The 17,467-nt window shown below is 55.8% G+C and overlaps 1 protein-coding gene across 1 annotated transcript; it reads right to left on the reverse strand.

Annotated features, from left to right (window-relative positions):
- Positions 1–1,455: 1,455 nt before the first annotated feature.
- On the reverse strand, positions 1,456–17,465 carry LOC109317504 (protein FAM19A5-like). The gene is made up of 4 exons (XM_019546221.1): positions 17,369–17,465; positions 10,095–10,247; positions 8,321–8,448; positions 1,456–3,747 (listed from the first exon to the last, which is right to left on the reverse strand). The coding sequence occupies exons 1-4, from the start codon at positions 17,463–17,465 to the stop codon at positions 3,739–3,741; spliced, it is 387 nt and encodes a 128-aa protein (XP_019401766.1). The 3' UTR covers positions 1,456–3,738.
- Between the last annotated feature and the right edge of the window lie 2 nt (positions 17,466–17,467).

Here is a 17,467-nt window from a genome sequence, read left to right on the forward strand (position 1 = left end):
GGACGGAGGGCCTGATCCAGAGATCGCGCCGGGGGGGGGGGGTCTTGCTGATTCGGCTGGCCTTTGGGGCAGGCCGTGGATGAACACGGAGCCTGCTGCACAGTCTCTTTCTAGATGAGCGATACTCTGCCCCTGCCATATGATGCTCTATGGTGAAAGGCCCTTGGGCTGGGCTGCTCGGTGCCACTCTTGCTTTTAAATGGATTTTCTAACAGCCCCTCGCGCAGAACATCTCCGAGCAGTGCTGTGATAATGACAGAGACAGTTGTACGTGGAAATCCAATCAATGGTAATTAGGCTGAGACATGAATTAGTGCCTTGGAGACCAATTCTCTGAACTCTGATTGCAGCCGGGGAGGACGCCGGAGCCCCGCAGGAAGGGACAGGTATTTAAAGGCTGCTGGCTACTTGCTTTACCCAGCTCCTTTTGGCAGCTTGCCCAGATGGAAGAGAAGTGCGCCGTGCACCTGAGAGGCGCTGCAAAGGCAAGGAGGCAGCTTCCCTAACCCTGCCTCAGGCCTGCTCTCTCCACAGGGCTTTCTGAGCATTGGCGCTTGCTGCCATCCAGCTACCATGGCACGTGTGCACACGGAGACAGATGGGGCGCAGCTTGGCAGAGAGGGAGGACAGCAGCCTTGCGTTTAGCTTGGGCAGCGGCCCCCGGCCCAGCCTCATGGGCGACTTGGTGCCAATCCCATGCTGTCATGGCCGCAGGCGGGCAAGGAGAGCGAAGTGACGCTGCCCCGGTGTTGCTGCTCATGGGAGCACTGGATGGTGCCAGGCCTTAAATGCTGATTGCAGTGGGAATTGGGTGGGGCTTCTAGCCAGATCTTCAACCGAGCTCCTCGCCCAGCATCGGTTTTCCTGTGCCTCACTTTCCCCTGCTCTGCCTGGAGATGGTGACCTCGCCCCACCCCCAAGGCCACGGGGAGGAGAATTAAAGAACGGGCGCTGCTCGGATACTGTGGTGGTATCACTATCAAACTCCTCTGGACTCCAGTAAACCCAGCAGTCTCTCTCCAAGTGAAATCACAGCAGAGAAGACGTTAGTGGCTTTTGAACCTGAACTTTTCTGAGCAGCTTGATCCACATTAAGCGACAAGCCTTATCCTAATGAGCCTAATAAGCTAAGCTAAGCATGGTGTATCAACCAGCTTCAGCACTGCTCCAGCCAGTGCCTTGCGTTCAGCTGGACCACAAGCCTGGAAACCGCGAGTGCAGAGCTGCGGTGCGTTGGAGGAGAGACAGAAGCCCCATTAGCTGAGATTTTGCAGGGCCAGGCAGCTCCTTGATCCAACCTCTCCTGCAGACAGGTCTGTTCTGTAGCTGCTTCCTGAACCATTAACATGAACTCCTGAGAAGTTACCCTCCCCTGCCCCAGACCAGCAGCCCCGAGGGCAGGGCTGGGGGCCGGGAGAGTCACTAAAAAGACAAGCACCTGCCCGGAGGGGCCTCTTTGATTAATAAAGTTAGAATTTTATTTCCTGACGATGTCAACATTACAAGTTTTTGGAAATTTCTTACAGTGGAAAAGGCCCTTGGACCCAGGAGTCCGACTCACGATGAGATGGGAGGGGGCGGGAGGCGAGAGGGAGCCCTGGTAATATTTACAAGGTGACGGAGGGGCTGGTCCCCTCGGCAGCAGCTGGCTCTATGGGGTGTGCACGGTGTCTCGCTGGGTCACCCTGTGCACTGCCACCAAAGCCAGAGCCTGGCACCCTATAGGGAAATCCCCACGCAGCTGCCTGTCTGCTCTGGGAATGGGGCACCGAGACAAGCACACTGCTTTGGAAACAGGGTGCTGTGGCTCAGGGATCAGGCTGGATCTTATCAGTGGGACTCTTCTTTAGCATCACAGAGTCGTGGGGACCCCTGATTCCACACAAGCCTCTTCTTGCCCCTCCGCCTGCCTCTGCTCTCTTGTCCAGCCGTCCCCTTGGTCTGCCATGACATATGCTCATGCTTCCCTTTCCCACCTCTTCTTCGAGGCCTGGTGGCATGGACATCCAGGTGCAAACCACAGATCTCCACGTGGCAGTGACCCTGAGGACACACACGCCCCACGGTACAAAGTTCTCACCAGGGATTCGGCTCAGCCCTGCCTCTGAGCTCTGTGGGGCAAGGGCCTTCACTTCTCCAGCATCAAGCACGATGTTACCTGTAGGGCTGTATAGAGAAGTCAGGATGGACAGTGAGAAAGGGCTTGATCCTGAGGGGTCCTATGCAGCTTCAATGCCCACTTGCTTCAGGGTGGGTTGTGGACATTTAGCACCTCCTGCCTAGAGGAACCTGGGGTTTGGAAGGTGTTTGCTAACAGGCTACAGCCCAGTGTAGATAAAACAGCGTGCCTTTCATATAGGATAGGGTGTTTCTGTGCTGGGAATCAAATATTTCTGGTGTTACCTGCATTAAAAGCACACTGCATTATCTATGCTAGGCTGCTAATGTGCTGGCCAAAGCCTTCCAAAGCTTGCTCTAGACAAAGCCCCCAAAGTCAGGCCTAACGTGTTTCTGCAGAGCCCCAACGTCCTCTAACACTGAGGTCCTGTCCATGCCGGGAGTCAAGCCCTTCCAAACCCAGCCACCAGCTCGCATCCCCACTCTACTGTCAGACATTGTGTCCCCATGATACCTCCACCTCCAGCTGAACACCTCACCCATGTGTCCTCCACGCAGGGAAGCCCGCCTGCTTCCACCATGCTTCCTCCCTTCCACTCTCACTCTTTCCTAGTGAACATGTTTTTTTGCAGGGACACTGGTGGGAGCCACCAAGGGCAGCAAACTCTTGACACAGACCCCCTTCAACTCCCACAGCTGCAGGCACAAACACAAGGCTGCATGACCGGTCAAAACAAATTAACATGGCTCGGCTTCCAGCTTCCGCTGCCTGCCCACTGATAGACTGCCTGGGAGTGGATGGCAGGCCGAGGATTTATTTCTAGTGACGACTCAGCCGCTTGTTCGGGGCCGTGGAATACACCTGGGGAAACAGGGAGCCGCCGATGGACAAACTGCAAATGGAAACAGATCGGCTCATCTTCCGTATATCATCACTCCCTCCGCTCAGCACAGCGGCCCCCGGGGACGCCGTGCTGAGAAGTGGAGGGCAGTCGGCTTGCCCCACTCCACAGGACTCTTGCTCTGTACAAACTGCTGTGAATAGGCTGGGAAGCCATGGATAAGGAGACCTCAGCGGCTCTTAAGAGGGACTCCCTCTGGGATGGCTCACACTCTGCACTCCAGAGACTGGGGGAAACGAGACGATTTTCTTCAAGGTGCATCTCTGCAACTCTCAGCCCCCAGTGCGATTAAACATCTGTCCAAGCTGTTTTCCTCCATGTCTTGGGGGGCCAGGCAATTCCCAGCCACTGCAAAGATATCCACCAGACCTCTGACACTGGGGATGCCAAGAGGTTGCTCCCGCCATTCACAAGAAAAGATCTGCAGAAAGTTGCATTTTAGTTAAAAACCCTCCAGAGTGCCTGGAATAAAACCAAATCCGGCCCATTTGTTTGAGCTGTTTGCACCGTCCTGGCAGCAATGGAGTGAGGCCCCTGCCCAGGTGGCTCCAGATCCAGGGTGCAGTCCATGGAGCCAAGACAAAGCCCCACTGCGAGGAGATCGACCCATGTGGATACCAGACAGTCAGGGCTCCCCTGGCCCCAGGAAGGTGGCATGGGGACTGCCTCAGCAGCCAGGAGTGGAGGCACAGCTCTTGCACCTGGTGACTTGCTGCTGTCAGGAGACCTGGGGGAACAAAGCACAGAAGACCTATAAATCCCAGGCCAGTTGGCTGCCTCCTGGCTTCCCAGCCCAGCCCCTCTACCCCAGCATGGGCCTTCTTATTGGTGAGGCTGAATGCAGCCCAGTGCCATGGCACAGGTCCCACCTGCCTGTACGAGGGCAGGGACCAAAACCCACAATGTATGTGATTAAGGGGTGAAAAAAATAAGAACCGAGGAAGAGGGGTGAGAAGGAGACCACAAAAGGCAAACTCAGGCACTGCCACTGGAAGCCTGGCTGCCTGCAGAGCAGAGGTGCAGCAGGGACTCTCCCCTGCCATGTGAGGCTATGGCAAGCATTGGTAGATGCTGGGGGTAGATGTGGCTCAGAAATGAGGCTGGCCTCAGCCTTTAGGGCATGTGAAGGAAGACAGCGGGTAGAGGGAGAGGTGCCCACACACATACATGCACACACACACACTGACTCTGTGTCTAATCAGCTTGGAGTTATCCTGTTAAGCTCCTTCTACATGCGGCATGCTGGCAGACAGCGTCTTCTATCACCCTAAGCCCATTTGTTCCGGCTTCTCCTCTCTGAGCTAAGCTCCCCTCCAGGCTGGGGAAGGGGATGACACAGGCTGTGAGCTCTCACCTGGGACCCCATGCTCCAGCGGAGATGCCGTTGGTGGGGGGAACCCACAGAAGGGCCCCATAGGAAACAATCACCTCTCTACCAGCTCTCTGGGCCCCTCCTCTAGATGCTGACGCAATTCGGACCCTTTGGTGGGATGCTTCCAAGAGCCACAGAAAAGCCCCTGTTCTCTGTTCATTTGAAGGGGCTTTACTGCCGAGCCCTGCTTCATTTCCAAACAACCCCATTGGGTTCATCCCCATTAACCTTTCCAGGAGGAGGCCAGACACTCCTGGCCCCTCTGTGTAGGCCCTAGACAGCCCTGCCAGGACCGCTCAAGCCTGAGCTGCTGTTCTAGTGCCCGGCCTCTTTGGAACGAGAGCGACGAACCCATTTCACTTGGGAACGATGAGGCAATTGTACCTCTGGGTGCCCGAGGGCAGGCTGGGGCAGTAGCCTGCTTGCCAATAAGACATCTGTCCTTGATAAACTGGGCCAGCCAACGTATCACACACTTCCCATGCCTGAGCAAAAAACAAACCATGGAGCCAGTGGATCTTAAGCTTTCCATGTTAGGAAACCTTTCTCTGTACTGGGACCCGTCTAGGACTTCCTTCAGGCTAGCCCTGATGAATGCCAGTTTGGGTAAGCTTGGCAGACACATGGGAATCCCCTGACTTTTCATCGTACTGGATAGGCTGAGCACCCCCTCCCGAAGCTGTGCGACTCCAGCATGCCTGCTTTCCTCCTGGCACCTTCTTCCCCAGTCTCTGGTCCTGGGACCCAGTCAGGCTTGCTGAAAGATTTGGGGGCTCACAGATCCCAGCAGAGAAGACGCCCCCCACACACCGCTGGGAGGAGAGCAAGGGAGAGGCAGGCTGTGCTGCTCCTTTAAGACTCCAGGAGCAAGCTGGCACGTCTTTGTGTAGCCAAATGGATCAGAGTAAACAGTGGGGAGGTCCCTCCCTGATGGAGCACGAGTAGGATTCTGCGTCGCCCCTGATTGTACATAAATGATTCAGCGGCAGGCATGTGTGTATTCTACACTGGCGACCCGGCAACATGAATATTTAATAATGCAAAGCAGGGCCGTGCAGCTCGGGCAGGATTCGGCAAATCGGAGCAGGTGTTTGATAAATACAAACGCACCTCTCCTCCCCCCTGGTCCTTGCTCCCTGCAGCCCGGGGCATATTCATCTTCCCTAACAGCCTGGCAGTGGCTTGCTCTCGGCTGCAGTGCTCAGCAGCAGTGGGAAGCACCTTCCCCACAGTGAAGGCAGCATTTGCTTATGCTGTGTGCCAGGTTTTCAGACAAAAGACATGTACAGAGGTGGGATCAGACCAGGAGCCGGAGTGCTGGGAATACAGGCTGCTAGAGCTCTGGTCTCTTACAGCCCCGGGCCCTAGTCCTGTGAACAGAGCCTGGCGTTGCAGATAGAAGGCCATCTCTATATTGACCACTCCAGAGAGCTGCGCTGGGTGCAGCCTTGATACTACCACTAAAATAGTACTTCCTGCATCCCTAGACCGTGGAACTCCCTGCCACAGGACATTGCCGAGGCCAGGAGAACGACGGAGACGGATGGGGTGATTATCCAGAGTCATTCGAAAGGGCTGTGGACCCTCATGCTTCAGGGGTTTCACAGCTCTGTAAGGGATCAAGAAGAGGGTGCAGTGGAGACAGATTATCCCACACCTGCCTAGTGCTGGGGGTCTGACTCCTTCCTCTGCTACAGCTGGCGTCAACCCCTGTTGGAGACGGGACTCTGCATGGCTGGTCTCCTGCGCTGATCACTTCTGGGAGCTCCGCCGGCGAGGTACTTCCCCATGCCCCCAACTCCGGTAGCCTGCGCCGTGCGCACACTTCGCTCTGAAGCAGCTGGAGATGCATGTTTCTGCACAGGCTTCCTCCAGTTATAATTGCTCCCCATGCAGCAGGGCACAGGTCCCCCAGGGCCTCAAGAGACAAACTCCACAATGCTGACATGGCTAGCGGCCAGGACAGCAGCACTCACGTTGCCGCCTTCCTGAGAGACAAATAGCTGTGGCCTGACAGTGCCTGTCTCCCCTGTGCTGCGGGGAGCGTAATTCACTCTCCTCCAAGTCTTAATGTCTCTGACATTAATAAAATATCCCGATGCACTTCCGAGGCTCCTGCCAGCAGCATCCAGCTCCCCGTTCATTGTTATGCACTTGCTGAGCTGACTGCAGCACAGACTACCAGGCCGCGCACAGAGGGAAGCCAGGCAGCTGCTTCTGGATGGGAAGGCTCATTTGGGCAATGCTGCTGCAGGAGTCGTTCCACCTCAGCAGCCTTCGAATACAAGATGAATGGATGCCGGCTCCTCCTCCCCCTCCCCATGTCACAGCCCCCGGGCTCCAACCGCTCTGCGCTGCCAGCCAAGGAGGAGAGACAAGTACCTGCTTCAGTGCCTGATCCTGGTGCCCCCATTTTGGGGGAGGCATCCAGGGATCCAGCACAGAGCTGCACAGCTGGCCCCTGTTTCTGCAGTGGGCCAAATTGGCAGAACGTCTCCAAGCCTTGCATGCTGAAAGGGGGTGAGGTTATGCCCTTTGGAAGGAGGGAGAGACCGAAGTGGCTACAAGCTCCCCCACAGCCTGATGTGCCCTCTTCCCTACACCACCCCTGCTGGAAAGGGCTGCATTGCACCAGCCGTGAAATAGCACGTGCTGGTTTCATAGGCTTAAAATGGCTGCAGGCTCCTGTTGGCTAGGGGCCAAGACCTGTCTGAAGAGGAGGGATTCCCTGAGCAGGCAGGAGAAGGCAGGGGCAGGTGCCCTATTTCCAGTTCCCCTTCCTCCCTGTGCTGCAGGTACCAGCTTTTACACCACCCCCGGCAGGAAAGCGATGCCTTTCTGTTTCTAGGAAGGTGGAGGTGAAGTGGAGCTGCTCAAGGGTCATGCCATGACCCTCCCTTTCAGCCTGAGGTGAACATCTCCTCGTGGGACAGAGCTGCGCCTGGGTGCGGGCCCTGCAGGTGCTTCCTTTATGCTCAGCTACTCTGTCCCAGGGCAACGAGGCTTTGTTTCAAACCCATCTCTACAGGGAATCACAGCAGGTGCGTTGCAAAGCCTCCGGAGAGCCCAGTCCCCCTGGCTCCAGCAGACGGGGTCCTGCAAGCGAGCAGTACCTCGGTGCCCCAGGCACATCCTATTAGTGAGGTTGATTCCTGTTGACGGCAGGGCCCAGAGCTGCCTCCCGGTGCTCTCAGGGGAAGTGGGAAGGAAGAACCTCGTTCTGGGTCTTCGTGACGGCTGCTCTCCACGCTCGCTCTAGCCACAGGTCTGCTTCTCTCCCTGACATTTCTCTCATCACAATCTGTAGATCATGGTGCAATATGAGTCTCTTGCAGTCCAGATGATGCCTTGTCTCTTGCAGATCTCCTACCCCCCTACCCAAATACACTTGCTTCTGCCAGGTCTACATGCATCACAGCCTCCCCTCCCCACCTCTGTGGAGAGGGGCACATATGAGGGCTGGAAGCCAGGAGAGGTAGGAGCCCCTGGCTCTGCAACGACATCTGTGACGTGCAACAATTCACTCCCCCAGCTCTGTGCCTCAGTTTCCCCTCTTATCCAAGGTGGTGATAATAATGGTGCTGATCTGCCTCAACCCCATGCAGGCTCTTCTGTGTTTCTCAGGAGCCCTGATACTACAGTGATTGCTTCAAAGTACCTCATGCTCTTTAAGATGATGAGGTTTGGGGGCCTGACTGCAAACACCTGGGGGAGGTGATACTGGGAGTCCTCAGAATGGCCTATAACCAAGTGAAGGGGGCTGAGGGGAGGTGCAAAATACCTGGGGGGGGTGGCAGCTTACCCTAGGAAGACACTGCCCATCACGCTTGCTTCCTTCCCCCTGTTCAACCATCCTGAACACCTCCTGACAGACAGCAGCTGCTGGCTGCCCCTTCCGTCCCTGCCCAGCCAGAGGAGAGGTACTCACAGTGACGGTCTTTATTCGGCCCAGTCGTCTTGTACAGCTCCATCCTGAGCGATTGATTAACAAAGTGCACTGCTCTCCTTCGTCGCAGGGCTCCATCCCGCACCACTGTTTACTGGCAATGAGCTGAGCTGCCAGGCAGGGCAGGGGAGGGAGCAGAGCAGGAGGGAGCGAGAGACATGGTAGGATAGGGAAAGATGGATGGAAGGGCGATAGGTGTATGTGGGGATGGAAGGAAGGATGTGGGGAGGAAGAGATGGAAGCAAAAAAAGGCCCAGGATAACACAGCAGGAACGATTAAGGAACGCCAGGCCAAAGACAGCATGGGAGAAGGGGAGAGATACACAAAGGAGGAGAACGAGAGAGAAAACAAGTGCCAAATGAAAAGCAGGAAGGGGATGGAGCATGAGGAGAACAGGAGACACAATCGAGACCATTAGGGAGAGTTTTGCGCAGTCACTACTATTTTAACACCTATTAACATGAGCTAGCAGCTGCCTGAAGGCCAGGGGCTCTCACCCCCTCCACCCCATACACACACACCAACACGTGCCTACTGGTGAGGGACACGTTTGCCACACGCAGCATCACAAGACAACACGTCCCGCCCACGCCAGGGGCTGCGCGTTGCTTCTGCAAGTCACAGCATGTAGCAACATGGTATAACACATGCCCACACAGCAGGGGCTCTGCACAGCTTCCCACAAGCACCAGGTGCTATGGGGGGCTCCTGGTTTGCTTTCAGCGAAGAACTGGCCCCCTCCCTCCCTGCCACCCAGCCGTCTTGGACAGGAGGGGAGCTGCCCTGTAGAGTCAGGCTGCACTGAGAGCTTGTGGCAGCTCTTCCAACACCTGCCATCAGGGGCAGAGCTTCATGAATTTTGCTCCCGGTGAGGCCCTGAGTTTTTGTAGCGCCTGGCAGCACCCAGGTCCTCACTCTGGATGGGTTTGCTGAAGAACTTGGTGCCCCGTGCAGACGCCTGGAGAGTCTGGCCTTGGAGGACCTAGCACAGTATAATCCCTGCGGTGACAGGCAGGTTACAGCTGCATACTTAGGAGCAGAACATGGCCTGTAATAGTCAAGTCGCCACGAGGCAGCCACGCTGCTTCAGGGCCACACACCTCATCCAGCCACAGTGTGGTTTCTCCCCAGAAGAGGGTTTTTTGAGGGCTGGGGGGGGATGAACCTGGAGCATGTCTTGCTCATACACCTCATTCCTCCTCCCTCAGTGGACCTGGAGACAGGCTGGGGAGAGGCAGCAATACTCTCCTTGTGCCCATGCCCCACACTGCTCTGCCAATAGCCCCGAATGCTGGGCTTTGCCTAACCAAGAGTCTTTCAACAGGGTAACGATGAGCCAGCCAGGCTGGATGGGTCACTGCTACCCTCTGCTGGACAGAAGTAGAACTACTTGCCTGTGTGTCATGAGCCCTGTACTGTTAGCGGCTCTTAGGATTCTCCTTTCACCTTCATGGGAGAGGCCTGTGATCTTGGAGCATGAGCTCTGTGGCTGCTTCAGCTGTAAAGTAGCTCTGCCATGACATCTGTGACAACCCTGGCTGCCAGTGAAAACCCAGAAGCCCCAGCTGGGCCTGCCTATGTGTTAGCGTATATCTGCTGGGAGCTTTTCAAGCCAATGCTGGCAAAGCTCTCATTGACCACGCTGAACCAAGGTCACCCTTGGTCTTGGGGTTTTCCTGCTATCAGGTGACCCTGGCTCCCAGCTTTCTGGAGCAGTCAGTACAGGGAGTCTGGGAAGGCTTGGTGCTCTCTTACCATCCACACAGGCTGGTTTTGCCCTGGTTGTGCCAGCCACTTGGCCCCTCCTGCAAGCGCACCGCGCTGTCTGCCTGGCAATCATCCTCCTGGGGTGGCTGAGGTCCCTGTCCAGCGCTGTGATCTCACACATCCCCACCTCCAGCTCCTTCCCTGTAGAGAGACACAGGCCATGAGACATAGGGTACTGAGCGCAGGACACTGGAAAATAGGATTCCTGGGTTCTCTGGCCAGCTCTACTACTGACGTGGCTGTAAGTCCCTGGGTAACTTGCCTAAGATAAAGATGCCACTTGCTTGGGTGCTTCAGTTTCTTGTCTCAGCCAAAGACATCAAGAGCCTGATATCCTGTAGGTCTCGCACCCTGCATCCCCCCCACTGGCTGCAGCCCATTAAAAAAAATCTAAACTCCTAGGTCCAGACCTGCAGTCCATATTCATGCACCGCTCCTGCTTAGTTCCCCGCCCCCCCTGCACCAATTCCCCAGCCCTCTCTGTGCCAAATGCTTTACTTCAGTCCCTTCTTGCGTCTTGGTGTGGCTGACACCATAGCATGACTTCTGCACCATGCAGGTCCTGCTCAACGGCTCTCCTGCAGTCTATGTGTGCCACTGCCCAGGGACAGCCTGAGAACATGGGATGGCCAAGCCAGCATGTCCCAACATGTACTAAGCCCACATCCTAAGCTGCTGCAGCTAATGGGCAGAAGACAAGCAATGCAGAGTCAAGCAGGGCAAGGCTGGCCTGCCTGCTGTAGCCAGAGCCAGCCTTAGCTCAGTGCTGCCATCTGTAAAGCAGGCAGGAGCAAAGCCCCCACCCAGGAGGGGTGTCGGAGGAGAGCCACAGGCTTCCTGGCTGCGTTCAGAGAGCCTGGAGCTGGCTTTTCCTCGTCACCCACGCTTTTAAAGACTCAAACTGAGCCAGGTCAAGGCAATACAGCACAAGCACACGGTGCTTAGGAAGCCAATGGACAACTGCATTAGGCTGCCTCAGCTGAACCCCTCGGCTCTTACCCGGCTCAAACCCTCAGCCCCTTACAGCCAGCTCAAGGCTCTTGTGGCCTGTTCTGGGGGCTGAGAAGAATAGGAGACAGTAACATTTCCTTTCCCCAGGGCTTTGTTTCCCCTCTCCCCTCTGCTTTGACCTGGTGTAGCCCTAGCCCTTCAACCGAGTCTTCCTCATCTGAACAAGCGTGAGATAGAAGAGAACCAAGTCCCTAGAAACCACAAACCTGGGGCCAGATTCTCATCTCATTGAGGGCTTGATCCAAAAGCCCACTGAGAGCCCACATATCTGGCGTACATAGACCGGGCGTGCTTCTTCCCCATTCTCATTTATGCCGACGGAGCTCCGCAGATGGCAGAGGAATTACCACACTTATGAGAGGAGGGGGTCAGAGAGAGATGCTTTGAGAGATGCACACAGCAGCCTCTTGTATCCAGTAGAGTTCACGTGGTTCATTCAGCTGTCACAAGCTAAGGCGTTGTTACTGAAACAGGAGTAGGAATCCTGTTCCCTTTAAAACCAGGGGCAGGTTATGAACATGGGAACGTGGCCGGAGTTTTTAAGCAAGACGGGGGATTCCTCCAATACCCGACAGCCCCTTGCAAACACGGTCTGCAATCGTCGCCCCTCTATCGTGCGGAAATCTGCGTCTTCAAGCCAGCTCGAACGCCAGCCATCTGCTCAGTCCTCCTGCTAGCAGCTCCTTCCTCTCTTATTTATCAATAAACACTGCAAATACGATGAAAACACAAGATCGTTGGGACTCGTACGAGAGCCTTTGGCAGTCTCTCCCTATTTATGGGGACGTAACACACAAATTCAATCTATGGCTCCGTCTCCTAGAGTAAGCTGTTTGTTATCGGAGTAAGGAGACATGAGCCTATTTGAGTGGTTTTGGCTAGCTGTGGCTTGCCTGCGAATGTGCTGCTTTATACCATTTGGCTTGAGTGGTGATTAATTACTGCCTGAGCCTGGAGATTGTTGGGTTTTGTGGTTGACGGTTTCAACTCTGGGGCACTGGGTGAGAAGAGGAAGGCCGGCGCAGTGGTTAGGGCTCTGGGCCAGGACTCAAGCAGCTACATTTCGATTCCCTACTCCCACAAAGGCTCCTTGGGAAAGTCAGAAAGTTTCTCTGCACATCTGTGAAATGGGAATAATAGCCACCGTGTTTGAAGGCTCTATATGACACTAGGTTGTGAAGGGCTCTGCCACCCCAAGGATGTGAGATACATAAGTACCTGAGGGCTAGAAATGGGCTTAAATTGGAAGCCTGTGTTCTCTGTGTGCTGTTGGTGTGTGTGTAAAAAGCAGGAGCTAAGCCTGAATCCCAACGTGGTGATTATGGGCTTTCGACCTAACGGGCCAATCCAGCCAATGCCAGCAAAGCATAACACATCAAACAGCTGGGGCTGAACTCCAGACCCCTCAAAGCCAGGCTTGGTAGCTCAGACTCAGTGGGAAGCCATTAAATAAAGAACAAAGAAAACACTTTGCTTTAAGTAGGTTTAACTTTCCAGTAATAAACCTCAGCTGTCTGGGCCTGACCCAGCCAAGCCCTGAGCACCTCCCACGCCTGCTGAAGTGAGCAGGAGTCAGGTGCTCAGCCTGTGAAAGGATGGAGCTCTTGACTTGAAGGACAGGAGAGGCAAAGCACTTCCGAGCTCTCAGAACTTTTCTGATCCTTAAATCTTTCATGCTTATCTGGTCCTGCACTGCTGCTGCATCAAGTCTTTACAGGCATTTATCCTCAATATTTTTGGGGACCATAACCACTGCCTCTTCAGCTGCAGCTCTGACATGCAGCCTCGTGGAGGAACCAGGAACTGGGGTGCTTTGCTGGTCTGGTGTCCCTGCAGTCCTGAAACCTGCCTGGGCCTGTTCTTGCTCACTGTCTGTACCATGCAATACAGGGCACTGTCAGGATGCCCGAGCAGGCATGGACCCAGTCAGCTGGGCACCAGAAGCAGCCTTGCCATAGCAGTGTGGGCTCCCCCTAGTTTATCTTGGCTTCTCAACAGGGAAAATAGGCCCTGCTGGCTTGTGTCCTGCACCTGAGCTGGTTCCTTGAGAGCTACATAGAGTGCCTCCATGCTGCACCAGCTGTGTATGCAGATGTGCTCAGAGGGGCATGAAGCAGGCATGAGGCCACTGGGGATAGTGAGGAGGTACTGGGGTAAGAGAGGGAGGCTTTACTGATCCCCTCAAGCTGTGCTCAGGCCCTTCCTGGAAGAGGTTGCCCCTATCCAAAAGGCCCTGCAAATCTCAACAGGAAGGGGTTGAAACCAGCAGTACAGGCATTAGTAGGAACAACCTGCCCTGCCCTGCCCTGCCCTGCCCTTATGGCTGAACAGCACAGGGATCTCAGGTAGGAAACACTGGGGGCCAGTGTCATGTCTGGGTAACCAGACATAAAGTGGTTTGCAAACTCCAGCTGCTCTCACCAGCAAAACTAGCCTAGAACCCTGTTCAAGCCCTGTTTACTCCCAGTTTCTCTAGTTTTGTCCCCTCCCAAGCACAGAGCAAGCCCAGTTGGCTCCAGCTTGCAGCCCGTGCCACGGCTGCCTCCCGTTCCATATGTGACTGAGGTCACTGCTGCTTCTGTGGGCTGGATGGAGCCCCAGCCTTCTGTCAAGGCCTGGGAGCCTGTGTGAGCAGCAGCCATTGCTGGGAAAGGCTTTCAGCAAGGTCCAGGAAGGAGTCTTGGCCCTGTCAGAGCCTAGGGCAAACTGGAAGGGAGTCTAGTGGGCTCAGACATCCACCCCAGCCACTGAAGGAGGAAGAGTCTCCGCTCCTCTGAGAGGAAGGCAAGGTGCAGGGCTCTTGCTGCATGCCAAAGACAGCCTTGTTAATGCTCCCCAAATGCCTCCTGCCTGTATGTAGGTGCCATCAAACCCCTGCCCCTACTGCCAATATCTGAACACGCTGCAATCACTCACATTACCCTGTCATTAATTAGGTGTTTGACACTCCATGTGTTCCTAGTTTAAAACACACGTTGCTTGCACATCCCTCGCTCTGTTGGCCTGTGTTTCTATCTCCCCTCTCATTGCAATCCGCAGTGAGTAACATGGAAGAGGCGGGAGCTTTCTCCTCCTCCTCTATCCTCAGTTGACACAAGTGAGAAATTTTTGAGAATATCAGGCTTTGTTAGACAGGGAAAAGTGCCACGTGGAGGTGGGGAGAGATTGGGGGGGAGACAGGAAAATGCAATGTGTTGATCTACACCAAGAAGGTGTCCCCAGGGTGTTCCAAAGTGACAGCCCTGGGACCTACAGGACTCACCATCAGTGCTCCCTTGCTCTCTCCTTGCTGGCAAACTTATAAAACATTCATAGAATCATAAAAATTAGGGCTGGAAGGGACCTCAGGAGGTCATCTAGTCCAACCTGCTGCTCAAGGCAGGATCATCACTATCTAAGCTATCTCAGACAAGTGTTTGGTTCACCGATTCTTAAAACTGCACAAACAACCCTCTGCCTCCACCAGACACAATGCCCCCAAACCCCGAGAACACCTCAGCCTGCCACAGGTAAAGCAGGGGGACAACGGCACAGTCAACACCCAGCCACTGCAAAGGCAGGAAACAGTTTGTTTAAAAATGCTCAAGAGATGCAAGGAACTGTTGGACCATGCCCCCACTGCCAAGGCAGGCAACCCCTCTGCCCCCGAGCACACACACGGTCAGGTCGATCTGACCATGGGAGAAAAGTCTTCTTGGTCCCAAATGCCCAGTCAGTCTGACCCTGAGCAGAGGGGCAAAACCCTCCAGCCAGGAACCTCTGGGATTTTCAGTCATGCCAAAAATTAGGCCCCGTACCCTGCCTGAATGCCACTCCAATTCCCTTCATCTGCCTGGTCCGCTGCTCCGCTTTCTGCTCCCTCCCCAATCTGCCAGTCCCCTCCCCAGACTGTTGCGTGCCACACATAGATGCTGCCCATGCCACTTGTGGCACACATGCTGCAGGCTGGCTACCCCTGGTTTAGGAAATGTTGCAATGAATGGTTTCAACCTTTAAAATTGATAAAATCAGAGAGGTAGAGCTGGAAGGGACCTCTAGAGGTCATCTAATTCAACCCGCTACCCGAGGAAGGATGCCCCCTCTTTTCTTCAGTCAAGACTTCACTGACTCTTACCAATAACCAGGAACAGTTTTTGTTCCCCCTAAAACTAGTTTTCCTGTTGGTGGGTAGCTTTGGAAGTACTGCTGTTTGCTGAACACAGCCAGAGTCCTTGCCCAATGGTACTGGAACAGCCTGGCCCTCAGTGGTCCTGGCTGTGAGAAAGCCAGTGGGAGTCTTGCCATCAACTTAGCTGGGACCACAGCTTGGTTTGTAAGGCATCCGGGAAGTCACTGAGTCTCTGTGAGTCTCAAGGATCTGCTCAAAGCATCTGTTCCCCCACTCCCCCAGCTCACATACACAGCGCCAGAAACATCCAGGTAAGATTTTTAAATGCCACCTATTGCAAAGTCCTTGGACACCAGACAGCTCAGAAAGCCCCTACTATGGCGACAGACAAACCCCCTTTTAAAAAACTCTGCACCCAACAAGCAGTGCTAGGGAACTGCCCTGAGTGTTTCATCCCATGCTGCTCAGAGCCGCTGCAGGGTCTCCAGCACGGCAGGGTTCCCATCACTGCCATCAAGTTAGCTGGGGAGATAAAGGGCAAGAGTATGCCACCGATTTAAAAATCAGAGCCCCCCCATGAAATCCTTGGGACATTCTGCCAAGGTAAAAGGGCACAATACTGCCCAAATCATTTGCGGTTCGAAATCAAAATCTTGGAGTCCATCCAAGTATTTATGTTCCCACTCCCCCTCCTCCTCCCATCACTAAGACACATGCATGCACACACACACTCGCCTTCTTACATACCCGCGCACGCAACACCCCCCCCAACCCAGCCACATCACAATCCTTAGCATTTGTTGCACGGAACGATGTGACCGTCGAGTCCTCCCCGCTCCTACTCTCGCACGGTCTGGGGTTCACGTTCACAGAGGGCCCGAGTAGCGCCGGCGCAAATCCAGAGCGACTCCGCTGACTCCCGAGAACGGGATTTGGCCTGGGGATGCATCACAGCAGGTTTGGGGCAGAGATGAGTGTTCAGGGCTTGCTGGCTTGATTCACTGGGCTTCCCTCCATCCGCTGGCTGGACTGGAGTCAGCTCCAGGCAGTCAGCTGGGGTGTCCCCGTCACTGAGTTGCCCCTTTCCTCTAGCACCCGCGGCTGGCGAGCGGCTCCCGGCTGCTTGACCAGTTTGCCCAGCAGGGGGTGCTGCACAGCAAGGACTCTTGCACCCCAGGGCTCTGCCAGCGGAGACCTCTGCCAGGCCTAGTCTCTCCTGTGCCGGAGGCCAGGCTTGAACTTGTGTCTCCTGCGTGGCTGAGTAATGCTGCATCATTTGAATGATTGCATAAATGTTTAGTTACAGTTGGTAATTGTGGCATTATTTATGGATCCACACAGAGCTGCAGGGCTCCTCTCCCGGCCTCCTTTGCGAACGCAGCCTCTGGGTGGGAGGGAGAAGCAGCCCGGGCTCCCACCGTCCTAACGCAGTGTCGCCACGGGCAAGACTGCAGATTTCGGGGGGTGCGCGCGGGGGAAGGGACGGTTCTGCAGGGTCCTGCAGCCCCGTTAATCATGCGGCGGATGCGAAGCAAGGAAGCGGAGGGGGAAAATATTGCACGACGTGGCGGGTTGGACCACTCGGCCCCCTCCGTCAAGGTGCCAAGAGACCGACCCCACCTGCCAGGGCTGGGCCCTGGCCGCGGCGCCTCGGGGGCGCCCTCCGCAAGGGGCCCGGGCACTTGCTGACAGGTCCTGCCGTCCTTCCTTGGGTCACGTGCGACCTCCCCAGTCTCAGCCGTGGCAGGACACACGCACAAGTGCGATCGGCAGCGCCGGGAGGGAATTTTGCTTCGGCAAGGAAGAAGGAGCTGGGCTGCATCGCACGCCAAGGAGACGGGGAGAGCGCCGCGTCCAGCTCCCAACCCGCCTGCGAAAGCCCCCGGCCTGTGGGAGGAGGGGGCTTGTCCCGGTCCTGCCCACCTTCCCCTTCCCATCGGGGACCCCCGCTCCTCCGCCGCCCGCTCCCGAGGCAGGATGCCACCCGACCCCCACAACAGCCCCGTGCCTCAGTTTCCCCGCCGGGGGGGGGACGCGGGGTCAGCGTCCCCGCGAGGAGGAGGAGGAGGAGGGAAACTGAGGCACGGGCCGGCGGGGGCTGCCCCCGGGCCCGCGCTCGCGCCAGCCGCCGCCGGGCACCTACCTTCCTTGGGCGGCTGCGAGTAGAGGAGCCAGAAGCAGAGCAGGCAGCACAGCGCGGCCCCGCCGCCGGCCGACAGCTCCCTCCAGCCGGCCGGCATCC

Source organism: Crocodylus porosus, unplaced genomic scaffold (genome assembly GCF_001723895.1).
Source record: "Crocodylus porosus isolate Cpor-Errol unplaced genomic scaffold, CroPor_comp1, whole genome shotgun sequence".
Lineage (NCBI taxonomy): Eukaryota > Metazoa > Chordata > Crocodylia > Crocodylidae > Crocodylus > Crocodylus porosus.

Coding starts and splice junctions, on each gene's coding strand:
- LOC109317504 (XM_019546221.1), bottom strand. CDS start 17,465: ATGCCGGCCGGCTGGAGGGAGCTGTCGGCCGGCGGCGGGGCCGCGCTG. Junction 10,248..17,368: donor CTCGCAGCCGCCCAAGGAAG/GTAGGTGCCCGG, acceptor GTCTCTCTACAG/GGAAGGAGCTGGAGGTGGGG. Junction 8,449..10,094: donor AAAACCAGCCTGTGTGGATG/GTAAGAGAGCAC, acceptor CCTGCCTGGCAG/CTCAGCTCATTGCCAGTAAA.